General features: G+C 38.5%; 1 protein-coding gene across 2 annotated transcripts in view; it reads right to left on the bottom strand.

Moving 5' to 3' along the window:
- PPP2R5D (protein phosphatase 2 regulatory subunit B'delta) overlaps positions 1-15,758 on the bottom strand; it is a 55,800-nt gene extending 40,042 nt beyond the window's left edge. The window contains exons 1-2 of one of the 2 annotated variants that reach the window (XM_070932305.1): positions 15,654-15,758; positions 11,853-11,939 (exon numbers count right to left, since the gene is read on the bottom strand). In XM_070932305.1, the coding sequence (XP_070788406.1) occupies positions 11,853-11,939; positions 15,654-15,680 (114 nt within the window). In that variant the 5' untranslated portion in view covers positions 15,681-15,758. Of the gene's footprint in view, positions 1-8,963; positions 9,022-11,852; positions 11,940-15,653 lie in introns of those variants that run through there. The other variant, XM_070932306.1, reaches the window with a different exon arrangement.
- Between the last annotated feature and the right edge of the window lie 3,357 nt (positions 15,759-19,115).

Here is a 19,115-nt window from a genome sequence, read left to right as displayed (position 1 = left end):
TCAGTTGCCAAGTGCCTGAATTTTGATCATGTGACCATGGGAATGCTGCAATGGTCATAAATGTGAAAAAGTATCATAAATTACTTTTTCATTGCTGTTATAACTTCAAATGGTCACCAAATAAACTATTGTAAGTCAAGGACCTATAATTAATAGTAATAGTAACTTTGTTGGAACTATGATCCCCCTACAGTTCAATATTTTGTCTTGATTTGTCATAGTCCTTATCTATCTAGTTCAAGTAGCAGATATCTTTATTTCAGATTTTTGAGTATTAGTTTCCCTACAGTACTTCTTCACTAATTTGCATGGCATTGGCACTAGTAGTTGATGTAACATTTGCTTTTAAAAATATCGCTACAGAGAATAACAGCAGCTTTTGCACATCCATCTTTCACCTTCTATTAGAGATTTTTTTAAGTGTTCCTCACAGCCATCCAAATGGTATTAACAATATATCTTAATACTATTTCCAGTAATTTTAATTTCTATTTCCAATTTTCTCCTCTGGTTTTGTCATGTATACTCTGCATACAAGCTAAATAGATATGATGACACTGTGTAATTTTGATATGCTTCTTTACTAATTTTGAACCACTGAGTCACTCCATATTCTGTTCTAACTGTTACTGTTTGGTGAGAATATGAATTGTTCAGTATGCAGATGACTAATAGTATGCACCCTTGCTTTAAAATGCTGTCTACAATTTTTGTTGTTTATACTCTTCAATTTTTAGTATAATCAATAAAGCAAAAAGAAGTATGTTTTGGAATTCTCTTGTCTTTTCCATTAAAACTGCCCAGAATATCATCGGACACCAACTACCAGCCCTGGACGACATCTTCGAATCTCGCTGTTTGAGAAAGTTGATATAACATTCTCAGAGACTCTTCCAATCCTGCTTACAATCTTTTTGGACTGTTGCCTTCTGGCAGAAGATACAGAACAATTAAAACTCGGACCACATGTTTTCTGAATAGTTTTTATCCCAGAGCTATAATTGCACTCAACAATGAACTAAAGGGCCACCATCAGTGAGTTGTTGGACAGTATTACTTGGTCTGTTGTGTGGATGCTTGGGTAGTTTAAGGGTGGGGAATTGTGGTGGGTGGGAGTGTGTTTGGGGATTGTTATGTGTGTTGGACCTGGTCTTTGGATGTTAAGTGAATTTTGTTGTATGGGTATACTGTGTATACACGTACAATGACAATAAAGTTATTTATTTATTTATTTATTTATTTATTTATTAACCATAGGATGATCTGCAATGTGATCCTGGGTGATCTGCACCTTCTGAATCCAGCTTACACCTCCAGTAGTTCTGAAATCTGGGCTCCAAAACATTATCTGACTACCCTGTTTCCCTGAAAATAAGACATCCCGATAATAAGCCCAATCAGGTTTTTGAGCATATGTGCTAAAATAAGCCTCCCCCCGAAAATAAGCCCTCTCCGAAAATATTTAAATGCAGAGCTGGAAATCAGGTAAGACGGCAAGAGGAGCCCCATCTTGCTCCATGCACCCCAAAATAATAAGACCTTCCTGAAAATAAGGCCAAGCGCTTATTTCGGGGTTCAAAAAATATAAGACAGGGTCTTATTTTCGGGGAAACATGGTAGCATATGAGATAAGTGCAATTATTCAATAATTTGACCATAGTTTTTTGCTACTGGAATATAGATTGATATTTTTTCTAGCCCATTGACCACTACTGTGTTTTCCATTCTTGCTTACAAACTGCAAGCAGCATCTCAAGAGTAGTATCCAGAGTTGCCCAAAGTCATTGACAGATATGGGCAACCATAGAAATTGAATGAATGAATGAATGAACGAACAAACAAACAAACAAACAAACAAACAAAATCTTGTTCTGTTGGAATTTCATAAACTCTTGCAAATTGCCCAATATTTTCTGGGGCACACTTAATTTCATATTAAGTTGCCCAGAACCACTTGGATAGTGAGATGGGCAGCATATAAATCTAATAAATAAATATATATTGTAAAATATTTGGTTCCAGCTCAGTCATGATACTGTAACAGAGATCTTTGGGCTGAATAGGGTCAGAAAATAAATAGAAATAGATAAAACATTGGTTAGATAGCATCATCGACACCATGAACATGAATTTGGGCAAATTAGGGAGGACAGGGAAGCCTAGAGTGCTTTGGTCCCTGGGGTCACAAAGAGTTTAGTCTTCACGACTATACAATAACTTAGCGACTAAACAACAATCAAATACATTAATAAAGACAAGCAAATAGAAGTTTCAGTGTCTTATTTGGGAAAAGAATGGTTAGTCCTTCAGTCTCATATTCTGGGAAAAAGAGTTCAAACTGCTTTCAAATTCTTAATTCATTCACTATGAAATGAATGCCAGAATTTTGGCAAAAGATCGCATTTTGGGTGCTTGACAACTGGCTCACCTTTATGACTGTTTGTAGTGTCCCGCAATCACATGAATGCTATTTTTTACTTTTTTGCCAGTTTCTTCATTTACCTCCAGTTTCGGGCCAAAAAAATGCCCATTGGGTATAACGAATTTGTTTAACTACCCTGTTTCCCCAAAAATAAGACAGGGAATTTTCAGGGAAACACGGTACCATCACGTTTGCTTAACAATTGCTGGGAAAAAAATGCCAAAAAATTGTATCCAGTCATGTGATACCTCAACTTATGACTGCAATTTTAGATTCAATTATGGTAATAAATCAAGCACTACTTATATTATGTTTTCTTTTCTTTCTTTCTTTTTTCTTTTTATTTATATGCCGCTCTTCTCCGGAGACTCAGGGCGGCTTACAAGGCGTTAAGCAATAGCCTTCATACTTTTGTATATTTTATACAAAGTCAGCTTATTGCCCCCACAAATCGAGTCCTCATTTTACCTACCTTAAAAAGGATGGAAGGCTGAGTCAACCTTGAGCCTGGTGAGAATTGAACTCGCAGTAATTGCAGGCAGCTGGAAGCTAAATACTACCTTTAACAGTAGCATTAGTCTGCTGCGCCACTCAGGCTCTTTTGATGCTGTTGCAAGAAATATCCATCTGGTTCAGTTCCAAGCGGGAAGAAAGACACTGGAAACATGGAGGCTGATTGGAAAGATGGTTTATTGATAAACAGGACCACGTTGGTTTGAGGTCTTGGGCAGCTGACCACATAGAGTGGAGAGTGAGGGTTATTTTTACCCTCTCGTGGGCCTTGCCCTTGAGCTTCCTGTCCCTGTGCAAGAAATGTATTCTATTGACTGTAGTCAGACTCCCATGGGGCCATGTGGGGTCATTTTTGTCTGAATCAAGTATGGTTGAAGCTTGGAGGGTGATGCAATGTCCCCAGGTGATTTTGCAATGCAGTGAGCCCTGCTGCTAGATAATCCTATTATGTCCTGAGGGTCATGTCTTAATCCCATCACCCAGGAGCTGAAGGTCTTTTGTTTTGTAGATAGGCTGGCCCAGTCCTTCCCAATGGGCATCAACTATCTGCTGGGGGTAGGGAGCTGAAGCTCTGAGTTTCTGTCTTCCTTAATATTTCTATTTCTCTTTTAGGGGAAATATAATATTCTGCCTTTTTAATATTTCCTAAAATATTTCATTCTTCTAGGAGGGGTAGGTGCTAACTTTCTACAGATGGGTGCTACCTTTCTACAGTGCCACAAATGAGCATAGAACTGTTGGACATCAGTTTCATCTGCAGTTAGATCACAGACCTGGATCACTGTAATTTTGAAAGGATTGCCTTTTGATTGCCTCAAACCAAGATAATTTTGTCATTGACTCTAGCAGTTCTTTATTAATCATGACATCTATTGTTGCTTCCACAATTTTAATGTCCACAGTAGATCCTCTCCTTATGTTAACTGACCCACTGGAGTTCACCGATTTCCAGAATTTCAGCATTCAGTCTTGGCATTTTTGCTTTGATATGGTTCTGACTTTCAATGTATCAATAGCAAATATATATTTCAGCAGCATATTTCCTTTTGCCTTTGGACACATGAACCCAATCACATTAACCACACACATTCACACACACACACAGTGCCACTTATAACTGTCCTCTGCTCTTCCATAGCAGACTTGTTGGATACCTTCTCACCAATGGAACTCATGTTCCACTATACTTCAGACATTGTCCAGGTTGTGAGTATCTATTCGGTTTTCTTGGAACAATATTGGAAAGATTGCTACCATATTTCTTTTTCACTTCACACCAAGAACAATGAGGTCCTTGGTATTCCTTGAGCTTGTTTTCCTGCAGATGTTTCATTACCCTAACTAGGTAACATCAGTACTGTTTTCTCTCTGTTTATATTCTGATGTCTTGCCTGTATGTGGGGGGTCTTATCTTTTTTGCATATGCAAAAGGGATGTTCAACCGGCCCAAAAGAGAAAAAGACTCCAGCACCTCTTCACCAGTAAACAGCACTCAGATCAGCATAGATTAACTCCAAGATTAACTTCAGACCAACAATCAAATAAGCAATACCCCAATCAAGAAACTGCCAAAGAACCATCAGTAAACAGCCCAGCCAAAGAATCTCTAAGACCGCCCCCAACCACACAGACAGGCAAAACACCAGAATATAAACTGACAGCAAACAGCACTCCTTACCAGCACTGAGGATGTTACCTAGTTTGGGTAATGAAACATTCGCAAGAAAACAAACAATCCCAGAGAGCACCAAGGACTCCTCATTTCAACCCTGAGCTACAAATATTCTTCTTTATTGGTACCAAGAACAATGTATATATTAATAAAATGACACAAGAGAATTATCAACACTAAACTCTATGCAGAAATGGGTATGGCTGCCACCCAGCTTTTTCAAAATTCTGCCAAATCAAGGGAATGAAAGAGGACTTGGCATAACAATTACAGGTAGTCCTCGACTTACAACCATTCATTTAGTGAGCATTCAAAATCACAACAGCGTTGAAAAAAAATTACTTATGACCGTTTTTCACACTTTTTTTCAACTGTTTTCAACTGTTTTTTTCAACTGTTGCAGCATCCCCAAGGTCATGTGACCAAACTCTGGATACTTGGCAAGTGGCATGTATTTATGATAGTTGCAGTGTCCTGGGGTCATCTGATCACCTTTTGTGACATTCTGACAAAGTCAACAGGGGAGCAATTAATGTTACTAACTTAACCACTGCAGTGATTCACTTAACCACTGTTGCAAGAAAGGTCGTAAATTGGGGCAAAACTCACTTATCAACTGTCTTGCTTAACAACAGAAATGTTGGGCTCAATTGTGGTTGTTAAGTCAAGGACTACCTGTACATTAATAAAAGAAACGGCTGAAACTGACAGGCACATGGAAACTGAGGAGACAAAAAATAGTAGCACCAAATGGAAAAGAATTCAACTGGATCTGTTCCCAAATGCTGCCCTCATTTTGCAACAGAGGCTCAGTGACCAACACTGACAAAACATCTACTGGAATTATACCAATGGCTCTGACTTCATTTTTTTCCCTCACAAATCTATCCCTTAGCAACTTGCTGGCTAATTCAAAGCAGTACAATAAAGAAATTTCAAATGGAAGCAGCTGTCCCTATAAGCTTGTAAACACTCCCACAATGGATAGCAGAGAAGTCATCATAGGTTAGGAACCAGAATGAAAAATAGATATAAGAAAAAGTGGGAGAAACATATTGATTTCCTGGACTAGAAAACACTGTGTGAAACAATTGATACAAAATGATGCTTTCCAGTGATATTAGGAAATGGATGGCATATACCCTCTTTTTCTCCTGCATAATACTTTCTCTCCTCTTCTTTTCCAAGGACAATAGGGCAGCTTGCCAGTCTACAGGGCTGCCCACTGCATATTAACGAGATTCACCACAGCAAATTCATTATAAATCCAAAGTGGTCTTGTGCCACTTTTCAATTCCAGAAACTTGAGCAAAGTGCATTAAAAAGGGAGAGAAACACTGTATTGGTTTAAGCAGTCAAAATGTCAAACAGTTAACATCCAGAATATCATTACTAATATGGTCTCACCAGAAAATTTTTGATAGTCAGCCCATATATTGGATATATTATTTTTAAGAGATGTTCAGAATATTTTGAAGTGTTTTCATTCAAATTATTGTACTTCCCTCAGCAATATATTTTTGCAAAGTTTGTTGGCTAAATACTCCCAGTCCTATTTTGAGACAAAAAGAAATAGAAGGGATGGCCTCTTTTAAACCTAAGATACAGGTACTGTTAAAAACTGTGTAGACCCCTACCACTTTCTCTTTTAAAAAAGCAGCACACAGCAACAGACAGAGAAGGTAAGAGAATAACAGAGTTGGAAGGGATCTTGGAGGTCTTCTAGTCTCCAACCCCCTGCTCAGGCAGGAAACCCTATACCATTTTAGACAAATGTTGTCCAGTCTCTTTTTTAAAACCGCTAGTGTTGAAACATTCACAATTTCTGGAGGCAAGTTGTTCCCCTGATTAATTGTTCTGTCAGGAAATTCTCCTTAGTTCTAGGTTGCTTCTCTCCTTGATTAGTTTTCACCCATTGCTTCTTGTCCTGCCTTTAGGTGCTTTGGAGAATAGGTTGACTTCCTCCTCTTTGTGGCAACCCCTTCGATATTGGAACATTGTCATCATGTCACTCTCTATGAAGGAATGATTCTAATCAGTATAAATTGCATATGGGAAATAGTTCATTTTTTATTTAATTAATTATTAGATTTCTTTCCCATATTTCATCTGCAAGGACAGGGTTAAATACAGTAAATAGCACTCTCTCTTCCAATTTCTGGGAAACTCTGGGAAAGCACCTTGCACTGAACAGAGGATTAGACTAGATAAATTCTGAGATGTTTTTCAATTTCAGTTCCATGATTCTGTAATGATGCAGCTGGAAGGAATTAAGATAGCTATAGAATTTTATTTACTTTCTTCTATCACTTCTAAACAGCAGATTTCAGGGGAGGGGAGAAATAGTTCTAAAAAACTTCAAACTGATCTCTTACAGAAGCCATTGAAAATTAGACAGAAGATTACAAATACCTTTTGGGCCACAAGCTGCCCAATTTAATCAGGTAAAGAGGGTAGAGTATCCTTCAATCATTTTTATATGGGAGGGTATTTCCTATGCCATCTTCATACCTAACTTATGAAAAAGGAACTATTTTTTTTTAACTGAAAAAGAAAAAAAAACATAATCAGCACTCCTGTTTGAGTATATTCTTTGCTGTACAATGCTGAGGAAAGGAGGTACAATGTAATGTTGAAGATTCCCAGTTCCACATAAAAGAATTAAATAAAAACTGCACTGTGAATGCAGAAGTTGACAGATGAGTAAGAAATGGTTGTTCTTCTGGCAGAAACTGGATTCCTTCTTCTAATTCTTTACATTTTAGCAGCATGTTGCTCTCACTTATGGGGTCCAGGACAAACAAGGCCTTGTTATCAATATTGGCTCTGAAGTTGCCTTTGGTCTCTTGACTTTCTTTTCAACATTCATCCTTACTTGTGCCTTTCGGCCTTTAACCACTGTTCTTTTTATACCTGTATTTAAAAGCCAAACTTTCTTTTCTGCTCTGAAGAACTTTCCTTAGCTGTACTTACTCTAAAAACAAATGAGTATCCCAGGGTTGATCTACCCAGAAGTCAATGCAAAGCAGTCAACAATTATTTATCAAGAGAAAGGTCATGGCAAAGAAATAAGACCCTAGCCTAGCCTTCCCCACTATATGCTTTGAAAGTACAGGGAAGTATTTTGTTTTATTTTAAATATAAGGTAGTATCCGGATAGTACTACACTGTGTAACTTGTTAGGCTTATATATCTCACCAACAGGTAGCTGGTTTGTTTTTGGTTTAGTGTGTTATTCAATCCCATACACTTAGCTTGTGAACAATGACTTAAAAATTTAGAATGCAGCATGAACATAGTGAATTTCAGATTAATGAACAAATTATGAATAAGCAAACTACATCAGGTACTGATGTAATGAAATGTATGAATGACCTTGGGGAGTGAGAAAAAAGAGGCTGTCTAAGAAATATTGTGTTGAGAGAGGCAGGAGCTTGCAGTCACTTAACAGTAAGAGAAAAAAAAAAAAGAAAATATCCACTCTAATGGTTCAAACAGTAAAAAGTGAAGGCAGGAAGTTTGTGCCTTCAGACTTGTAATGTAGCCTTACAAGAAGATAGAATTAGCTCATATTGTCCTGTTTCCTGTACAGTTTTCTTGTAAGGGCTGATAGCTACATAAAGCAAGCATGCATTAGTGTCCAACAAAAGCCTCCTCAAGCCACATAGAGCTAATTGCATTTTTCATCTCTACCTCAGCTACTGCTCTGCTTTTGTTGCTTTCCTTATGACTTCTCGGAACCAGCAGCCATGCTAGCTGGGAATTCTAGAGTCTTCAAACATACCTGAGGAAGTATGTTGGTGAAGGCTGCCCTCGAATTACTTTTTCAGTCTTTCTTTACTTGCTGGTGCTATTTTTGGCAGTTAGCCAAACAAAGTCACAAGTATATACCCTATTTTCCCCAAAATAAGACATCCCCTGAAAATAAGCCCAATTGGGCTTTTGAGCGTATGGCAATAAGGCCAAGCGCTTATTTCAGGGTTCAAAAAAATATAAGACAGGATCTTCTTTTCAGGGAAACACGGTATATATATTCCAATAGCAATGAAAGAAAATTATTCCAAACGTTTTCAAACATTGGCTGCTGTTTATCAGCAGGATCAATTTCATGCACTAACAAGTTATATGTTTACTCTGCCACATGTACCCTTCTGAACTTATCATTATTATCTTCAAAAAAGCACTAAAACTCAAAGGATTCTGAGATTACCATTATACTGATCCACTTTTTATGACTGTATACTTTTTATGACTGTATGTACAGTTGCAGCTTTTATTCCTTGAATAATTTTCATTTTGGAAAAAATTGTGTCTTCTTTACACACAAGACACACACACACATATACACACACTCACCATTTGGTGAGTGCTGAAGCCACAGTCACAGATGAGACCCAGAGCACGCAGGACTACATCAGTAAGATGGCACCCAAAGATGAGCTGCTGAGAGAATGCCTGAGGCAACAGCAGATGTGGGACGAAGATCAAGCAGAAGTGCCATGGCAAGATAAGACCCTGCATGGGATGTACCATCGACAGATAACTGAGGTGGCAGACATTGGGAAATCCTACCAGTGGCTGGAAAAGGCTGGACTAAAAGACAGCACTGAGGCACTGATTATAGCACAAGACTAGCACTAAGCACCAGGTCCATAGAAGCAGGGGTCCACAGGATCCAAGGTGCAGGATGCACAGACAAGCCCCAGAGATAGTTCAACACACAGTAGCAGGGTGTAAGATGCAGGCAGGAACAGCATACACTGAACGGCATAATCAAGTAGCTGGCATTGTATACAGGAATATCTGTACAGAATATGGGCTTTCCTAAATCTAAATGGAAGATCCCACAAATGATTATGGGAAATAAGAAAGTTAAGATTCTATGGGATTTCCAGATCCAGCAGAGAAGCAGGTATTGGCCAATCAACCAAAAGATAGTGGAATGATAGATGTAGTGATTCCAAGTAACAGTATGAGAAACAGGGCCTGAAGGAAGAATTGGACAGAATGTAAAAAATAAAGTTGAGAAAATGTAGAAAATAAAGTGGTTCTAATGTTTTGAACTGTGCATAGTTCACATAGATTGAATCTTATTTTTTTCTTCATGTAAATTGCCTATAAACAAGTACCTCCATTTCTGCTCCAATCATTGCTTTGAGATGAGAACATGCAAGCAAGATTATACCCCGTAACCCAAATTTTAACTATGAAATATTACAGATTTCATCCAAATAAAAAGTTCTGGAAGACAGATCTGAAAACTTTAAATATTCTATACCAGAAACAATGAACCTCTAGTTGCAGAAAATAATGGGTGCAACTCCTATCTGAATACCTGTGTCTCAATAACAATCAAAGATGTAATCAAGACAAATAACAGAAAATACCGTAATTTTTTGAGGTGCAATGTGCAATTATGACATTTCATTACACTTATCCTTATATGTGTTACCATAAAGCAATCATAGCAGTACGTTAAATATATAAAGTTGAATTATACAGTATTTAAAAATATGGTATTTAACATCTAATGAAAAAGTCTGACTTTATCAAACTTGGGGTTTGGCAAACAAAATTATGTAGAAAAAAAGTGCTCTTTATCTATTGTTTAATTGTCTTTATTTTCTAAAAATGACAAAAATTGGAGTAATATGTTTCTATATGATCTAGATATAATAATATGTTAAATAGAGCCAGTTTTATATTCCTATTCAATATATCCTTTTTCTTTTACAATGTTCTTAAAGTTCCAGTTTAAAGCTTATTAGTTATACAGAATGTTTCCAACTGTTTAGCGTATGTTTAGATGTCATGCAGTAAAACCTTACTTCTATAACCAGCATTAAAATATTAAAACAACATTAAAACAATCCTGGCTATTTGAAAACTGGACTCATTCTTCGCTTTAATTAAAAACAATAATCAATCCAGGATACAGCCATACTGTCTATACAGCCCTACTGTCACTCAACAAGAAGAGGAGGTGGCTAAGATAGAAGCTAAAATTTATTTTATTTATATTTAAAATCAACTGAAATTAAATGTAGTTAAAATGATAATTCTTCGATGATGCATCTAACAATTTCCTTCTTCCAGCCAAATTTTTTTAAAAATTATTGAAGCTTATTTTTGACCTACCTGATCTGCTGCATTAAGAGAAAAGTACAGTATTTAGCATGGTTTGGCCACACTTTTCCTGGAATTTGCCAATGTACCCAGGACTATGTGAAGGCATTTTTATAGTACTTGAATGTTTATGTCTTTAAGGTTATAAAAAAAATTTTTTTACATAGTATCTGTGTGGCTCATATCTCCAGTATAATCAAAGCTCAATCCTAAAAAGAGATGGGAAATTATTTTCCCTTAAAGAGTGGCATGCCGAACGCAATAATGCCAAAAGTGGATGAATACCTCTTAGCCAACTCTTCTGTATCCTTTTCAGCCCACTCCGCCCCCCACCCAAATACTTCAATAGGCTGCTAAAAGAGAGAAAGATCATAATTGGTAGGAATCTGAACTATCTGCTTGCGAACCACTCTGTAATTTAGGCCAAAGGCTACAAGTTATCCAAAGCTTGATTCTATAACCAGATTGAGAATTTAGGATAGTTGTTTATTAGAAGTCTCTTTGTTGGCTTTCTTTTCTCCATACCATGTACTTGAGCTCTAATGGACACAAATTCTTGTAATACCCAGCAAACTGGGGATTATGGGAATTGTAATCAAGCAATTCTAAACAGCATTAATGTAGGGGGAAGTAGGTTAGAACCTCTCTCAATAATCAGAGGCTGGATTTGTACAACACATGTGACCATGTGTCCTTTAGTGCAGTGGTGGGTTTCTATCGGTTTGCCCCGGTTCGGGCGAATCGATAGTGCTGGTGGTGGGAGGCTCCACCCACCCACCCAGACATCATCACAGACACACAGCGCATGCGCAGAAGGTTCTGTACTCACAGTTCCGAACCTGTAGCAAAGGTAAGTGGAACCCACTACTGCTTTAGTGTCTTGTACAAACTGAGCCAATGTGATTAGTTTACTGTTCAGAATGTAATATAAACTGAAAAAAATGTTACAAGCATCTACAATTACCTTAACCACACGCAAGTATGCTGTGGAATCATAGCCAAATTCTCACAAATTTTAGCTTAACAAACATGGTTTATCCTTAAATAAGAAAATAAAATTGCAGTACTCAGAAAATAAACCTAGAAAGTTAAAAAAAAAACATCAATTCAATCCATTACCTCTTCTGAATTCTCTGTTGCATTACCTCCATCCTTTCCACTGCTGCTGCTGGCCTTTGTAGTGCTTTTAGTAGATTTTGGAGGCTCCTAGAAGAAAGGCAAAAGAAATGAAAGATGCAGAACTAGCCAAGCATATTTAGATACAGTGATCCACAAAACTGTCCTCAAGATAGGTACAATGCAAGTGCAAAACAGACACTTTCCTATAAACAAAACTGCTATACTGTACCATATTGCAGAAGCTCATGCAAATTGAAATCCTTTCCCCAGCATAGGAGAAAGATCTGTGCAAAGCAAACCACTGTTGAGGCAGTTCCCCAGAATGATTTATTCTTTTCCTTTTAGAATGGTCACCCAATTTTGTTAAGCCCTTCCCTCTACCCCACCCTGCAAAAGTGCCTGTTTGACTGTTGTTTTAAACTAAACTGTTGAGTCTCTGCTGGGCTCTGCCAAGACAAGTGAATCTAATTGATATTTTCAGTGGGATAGTTGTATTTTCCTAGACAGCAAAAATTAAAAGAGAGAGAAATTTGTGGTGGTTTAAAGATCAACATTATTTATCAAGTTTGGTCACCTCTAAACCCCACAAGGTACATAACAGTTGCATATTCTGAAGTAAACTACAATCTACAAAAATGTAGCCCATAATAAATCTGTTAAACTTATTGCCAGAAGTGATTTGATAGGTTTTGCTACCAAAGAGAGCAATGCAATGAAAACAGTAATAGCATAAACTGAATTGGTACTACTGGTTGTTGTGGAGATAGAGAAACTAGAACTGACATACTTCTACTTTTATGACAAGAAAAAAGCAAAGTATAACTATCATCATTCCAAGCAAAGGCAAAAAAGTTTCCACCTACCCTCCAAGTATTCAAAACACATTGTCAGATGTACAGTACTGGTTTTTTTTAATCACTTTTTAAAAAAATCTGTCACTTATGGCAACAGCACAATTCTAATAATGTATACTACGAGAAACGTTACTGTCTTTTGTTCAAAAATTTTGAATATTGTGTTTCACCTTGCAGACTACAAAATAACCTATTGGTGGATTAAACTGCATGTATGTTATTCAGGTGCTATGAATTGTGTCTTTTTTCCTTAGTTCAAATTAGACTTCCATCATTCTTCTTCTCTAATAGGATGCACCCAAATTATGTTAGGAGTGTGCAAAAGCTTACAAAATTTATATTTAGAAACATATTTAAAAGAGGAAAAATATAAGATGTAGAAGAAAGAAAACCCCAGAACACACACAATATACTAGCAGATTAGTCCTACAGATGTCTTCTCAGACAAAAGCCTTGCTGAAATCAACTGAGCATAGTTGTAAAAATGTGTAAAGACTAAAAGTAAATATGTCAAGACTAAATACATGCAAAATGTATTAAGCTCGAAATACCTGTTTGAAGTTTGAAACAAGCTTTTCCAATCCTACCAGAACTGTTCCAACCTACTTTGAAGTTAAAATGGCCATTTAGCACTCAAAGCACTTTCAATGATGTCAGATAAGTTTGAATTTAAAATGTTTTATATACAATGTTAAATAAAGGTATATGGGAAGTTGAAGCAAGCCATTTTTTGCATCTCAAACTGTTGATGCCTGTAGCTTAAAATAGTCTCTTTTACATTGCTAAGATGCAGTTTTCCAGGTTTTAAAAGCCTATCTTTCTCAGCTGGAATACAAAAACACAGTTGACCTCTAGATAATACAAAAACATATTTGTTCCTATCTAGGACACATCCAGATTTTTACAACCTAGACAGCACTATTGTTAGCTCTAGACAGAACTATTGTACTTAGACATGAACCTGAAATCTGCAAGGAAAGCATGACCATTTCCCATTACTGGACATGCCATATTTCTCAATCTTAGACTTAGTATGACTATGTACTCTACAAGGGCTATCTCTTCTCTGCAATTGATCAATGTATTTCTGCCATGTGCTATATATGCATTCATGAACTTTACACATATATTAACTTGCATTCCACTAATGTTCTTTATTGGTGTGCCCTTTTTATTATTTGATCAGATCTGTGCTTATACTCTTGAGTCTTCCTGATGTACTTTTTGTGGATTTCTGCAACCTAGAGAAACAAAGCCTACCATCTACTTGCAACTGTACATAACTGTATAAGTAATGTCAATTACATGATTTTGTAGATGTGTCCATTTAAAATCTACAGGTACTCCTCAATTTACAACCATTTAACAACCATTCAAAATTACGAGAGCACTGAAAAAAGTGAGTTACATTTATGATCATTGGAGCGTCCTCATGGTCACATAACAAAATTCAAGCACTTGGCAATCAGCATATATTTATGACAGCTGCAGCATCCTAAAGTCGCATGATTGTTATCTGCAACCTTCTCAGGGGTTTCCAACAAGCAAAGTTAGGAGGGATGACAGATTCGCTTAATGACCACATTGCTTTGTGATGGAAGTTCAGGTCCTAACTGTGATCCTAACTCAAGGTCCACTTGTACCAGTATCCTCAGCATCTACACAATGTGTTTTGCATCTGCATATATGGCATACAAAATATTTACTGACACAAAATACTATTAATACCATTTGCTCCTTTCTCAAACATACAAACTTGAGCATGTCCACATACTTGTATTGTTTGTATACTAGTCAAGTACATGCACCATTAGATAATTATGTCAGCCTGCTCATGCTCATCCCTTGAATTTGCTTAATCTCCAGCTCCTTACTTAGCAATGTTTTTGGAACAAGTACACAGTTTTGTCTATATTTATCTATCTATATTAATCTAGTAAGAATGGCAACAATGGCTCCAATGTGTGCTACAACTTCCTAAGTAAGTGTAATGCTGGATAAGAGGGCAGAGTCTCTTTAAGCCTACCTATGGTATCTTCCATACAGATGTATGCAAGGCCTATCTATGTCACAGTGTCCATCTCATGCAAAATTCTGCATGAAGGTGGAAGACCAGTGGATACATGCCTAACAAAGAGAACAGAGCAACTACTCGCATATTTAAAAATCTCTACTACCAAAGTGAGAATGTGCAATTTTTTTTTCACTTTTTGTAGCATGATCTTCCGTATTGTAACATCTCAACTAAATCCTCTCTCCTGTTTCCGCAACCAACCCTCCTTCTCTCTCTCTTCCCCACCTCCGCAATTGTCTATGCATCGTGCAGTCGTCTCCCCCACCCCACCCCACCCCGCCGCCGCTTTTGCACATCTTAAATCTTGAGCTGTAATCGTACGAGCACCGGCATTTCCCATTCCGCGATGCAGGTACATTCATCCACAGTCCTTTTATTTACGAACAGGCCACTGAAACGCACAACTTCGACCCGCCTTTCCTCTTTTGGAGATTCCTGCGAGAGCGGCGCCCGTAAGCCGGCTTTCTCGTCTAAACGCCCCAAACGCTAGAAACCCCACCGCCAAAGGCCTTGGCCAGAAGGTAATCTAAACTGCATTGTCTGCACCGTGCGTGTCAATATGAGCGCGCCGGGCGACGTTTGTATGTGTGGCAAACCCAGGTCTGCTTGCACGCAGGTGTGCCTTGATCGCTTCCCGGAACTGTTGCACGACGCGGATCCTGCGTCGCCCGAACGGGCTGCTGTGACTCTTGCAAATAAAAGTGCTGCAGCAGCTCCCGGTACCCGCCCTGCCAGCGCGCGGGTGGGGAGGCTCCTCTCCCGGCGGAGGCCCCGAATTCGGTCTTTGGCAGGCCTGGACGTGTTTTTTTGCACTACGGCGTTTCCGTCTTCCTACCAGAGCACCTTCCAGGCCTACCCGCTTGCTCCCCTCACCTTCTCTTTTTTCAGCTTGTAGGGCATCCCGGATCTTGAAAGAACTACGAGCTGACCCGCTCGGCCTCTCCCGCCGGTTCGGCCTCCTCTCTCGGTTGTCCTCACTGTCGCCGCCTCCCTCTGCGCAGGAGTGGCAGATCGTGCCGATTGGGCCTGCTGCCCCAAAACCGCCTGACGACTGATTTGTCACTTTTACCTCATTGGCCAGAGGTCACCGCAGCGAATTTTCCCATTGGTGCTTATCTCAAGCGGTTTTTGAAGGACAGGAGAGAGGCGGGAGAGAATGGGAGAGGTTTTGCCAGTTTGCAAAGCAATTGTGATTGAATGGGGCGGGTGGGGAGGGGCACAAAATGCTCGGCCGCTTTGGGCAGTGCTGGGATTGGCAGGATGTGCATCGGGGTCGCCATTCCTGCTTTCAAGAAGTTGGAAGGGGCGCGTGAAATCTGTACAGTACACGGGAGTCATTTGTGAAATATGGGACTAACGGTACAATGTAACGCAGGTTTTCTGTGTCATTGTCAAGGAGAAACAGCCCAATAGAGAAAATTCCTTGGAGAAATTTGTCAGGAAGCTAGTCGGAAGAATGACAACTGCATTGCAGTTAATTTTGCTTGCATTTTTTAAAAAAATGATATTAATATGTGTTCTTTGTTATCTCATGACTCAAAATGTTTTGGTATTGCTGATTTGTTGACACTGTGCCAAGGATTGTAAGAAACAATATGAAAACAAAAGTATCCTAAAGCTGTTCTCTGATGCAATGCAAATTAACATTATATAATGCAAAGTAAGTTTAGTAAGTTTAAATTTCATGGAAATTTATAAGAAAGAAATTAACTAGATTATACCATACCAACTAGAAATGATTTTTCCCACTTTTTTTGGTATAGGGTTCAATAAACATAATCCAGGCTGGATTTACACAATTTGGTTTGCATTAGGGCTTGGCTTTCACTGGGCTGAAAATGAAAACAAAGCTAAAATTTGAAGCTTCTTTGCTCAGATTATGGATCTCATACTCATTAGAGAAAAGTAATATAACATTAAATAGAATTTGGCTGTTATTGAAAAAGTATATCTATACTTAAAAGAATTATTCACACATCATGAAAATGTGTTCAATTAAGTGCTACTATTTACTGAATAACTCCAGTTGCTGTGATAAAACATGTTAAGCAAACAGAACCAAATCATAAATGTTCCAGATTAATACAATTTTACCAAGCTAGTCAGTGACATTTTCATCAACACAATTAGGTCAGTTAGAAATCTAGTCTTTAGATGGGCTATATAGAAATTATAATGAAAAACAATAGATTGGAATATTAGAAGTAGTTTGAGAAGATATGTTGTGAAGATTTATAAAGATTACAATATTGGAAAACTATTTTCCCTTCTGAAATTAAATGAGCATATGCAGTTTGTAATAACTATATTGAGTTCAGCTAAATTTATTTCTAACTAAAAACTAAAAATACATAGGACTGGATCAACAACATATGTGGCAAATATATGCATTCTATAATATTTAATAGAATGCACTCCCCAAAATGTAAGTATACCAGTTTAAAAGGATTTGTAGCAATAGCTATTTGATTAGATAAACCCACAAAAATGTTACGATCATCAACAGTAATATTCCTGTAGTATAACAAATATTGTACACTTCTTACACCGATTATAAACATCACAAATATACCAAGATGGATGTTGTAAGAATGGGCAGAAAGATCAGCCCTTGAGCATTATTTTTAAGCATACTTAACAGAAATAAGTGGTTGAACAGAATGATCTACAGCAGGGGTGTCAAACTCAAGGGCCGCGGGTTGGATCTAGCCTGTGGGGTGTTTAGATCTGGCCCTCAGGGCTGCCCTAGAAACAGGGAACGACCGGCCCGAGGTGCTTCTGCCAGAGAAAATGGAACCCGGGAGGATTGCCCATGGCCCTCTAGGCTCTGTTTTTGCCACGATGGCCTCCAGTCCTCTGCCAGAGAAAACGGAGCCTGAAGGGCTGCCGGAGGCCATTGCAGTAAAAAATGGGGCCCGGGGGGGCTGCGTGGCCTCCAAGCTCCATTTTCACTGATGAAGGGCTGCAGGAGGCTGTCGTGGCTGAAAACTGAGCCTGGGAGGGCCACACACAGCCCTCCCAGGCTCTGTTTTTGCCAGCAGAGGCACCTCGTTTTCACTGCAAAGGGCTAGCAAAACAAACTAAAAGCAAAACAAAACAAGGAGAAATTTTTCCCCTTTTGCATTTGAGCATCCAAGAAGGGACAGGAAAAGAGAAAGGGAAAGAGGAAAGACAAAGAAAAAGAAGGAAAGATGGGAAGAGAGCAAGGAAGGAAAAAGAAGGAAAGAGGAAGAAGAAAGGAGAATGAAGAATGAAGGGAAAAGAAGAGAAGAGAGGAAGGAAGGAGATTATCATGAGAGTGAGAGAGGGTCTGAGGGAAGTGCTGCTTTAGCACCTGGCCACCAGTGGTGCCCCCACATGAGTGATGTTGAGCTGGCCACACTCACACCCACCATGGCCACTCACCCACCCTAGGTCAAACACAACCCTGATGTGGCCCTTGATGAAATCGAGTTTGACACCCCTGATCTACAGTATTTAAATATGGTTCTAAAATGGAACCAGTCAAGGGATTCTCAGATCCTCTCAGACTGCAGGGAGGAAGGGGAATGAGACAAAGGTTTTCTCGCTTGTTATCTGGAACTTTGATCCTGATATGTCATTGCAATTGAAAGTAGAATTTTATGTGTCACTAGTGACAGACGCTTAAGAAGCTTATCTCTATTGAATTTTTCCTCCAATTTGGCATAAGTATTATAGCCTTTTCTGCCAACTTAAAATCACTGTCCTTGGGAAGCAGAATTGACAAATGTTGCTTCTTGCCAAGACTGAACATGATGTACAGAGTAGCAATAATAAATGGAGCAGAGAGGGGGATCAACCCAGTGTGCATAGACTTGCAAGTCATAGAATACCTAAATGACTCTGGCTGAGGTCCACAGTTCTTTCAAGAATAATTGTGTATAAGTAGTCTTCACTCTTTGGATAGCTATTCGGCTTACTCTTTCAAATCCTAGTAAGAGCTGATGGTAACTCTTTTGTTTTATTTATTTGGGCGGAATTACACATCTGGAAAAGTAGAAGGTTGGATTTTCTTAGGAAAGAAGAATAGAGCACCAAAAAGTAAGAATGACACTGAGATGTGACAGCATGTTAGATGAGATAAAAATATATTCTTATGTTGACTCTGATTATCCATTCATGTCCAGAACATCCAAGCTAAAACATTACCCTGCTCCAGTGGAACACACAAAACTCTAAAGAAAGGCTCCAGGTTGCAGGTTCCATGACTTGGATTCACTAGCCATCTGATAGACTGCAGTGTCAGGGATGCCATAAATTTCTGAGCATTGATGACAAAGCTGAGGAAGAGTGAACCCTTCTGGAAATGTCTTA

This window comes from Pituophis catenifer, unplaced genomic scaffold (assembly GCF_029215685.1).
Source record: "Pituophis catenifer annectens isolate HBS135680 unplaced genomic scaffold, rPitCat1.0.hap2 SCAF_1, whole genome shotgun sequence".
NCBI classification, from domain to species: domain Eukaryota; kingdom Metazoa; phylum Chordata; class Lepidosauria; order Squamata; family Colubridae; genus Pituophis; species Pituophis catenifer.
The sequence above is the reverse complement of the archived record's forward strand: the minus strand, read 5'-3'. Positions and strand labels throughout refer to the sequence as shown.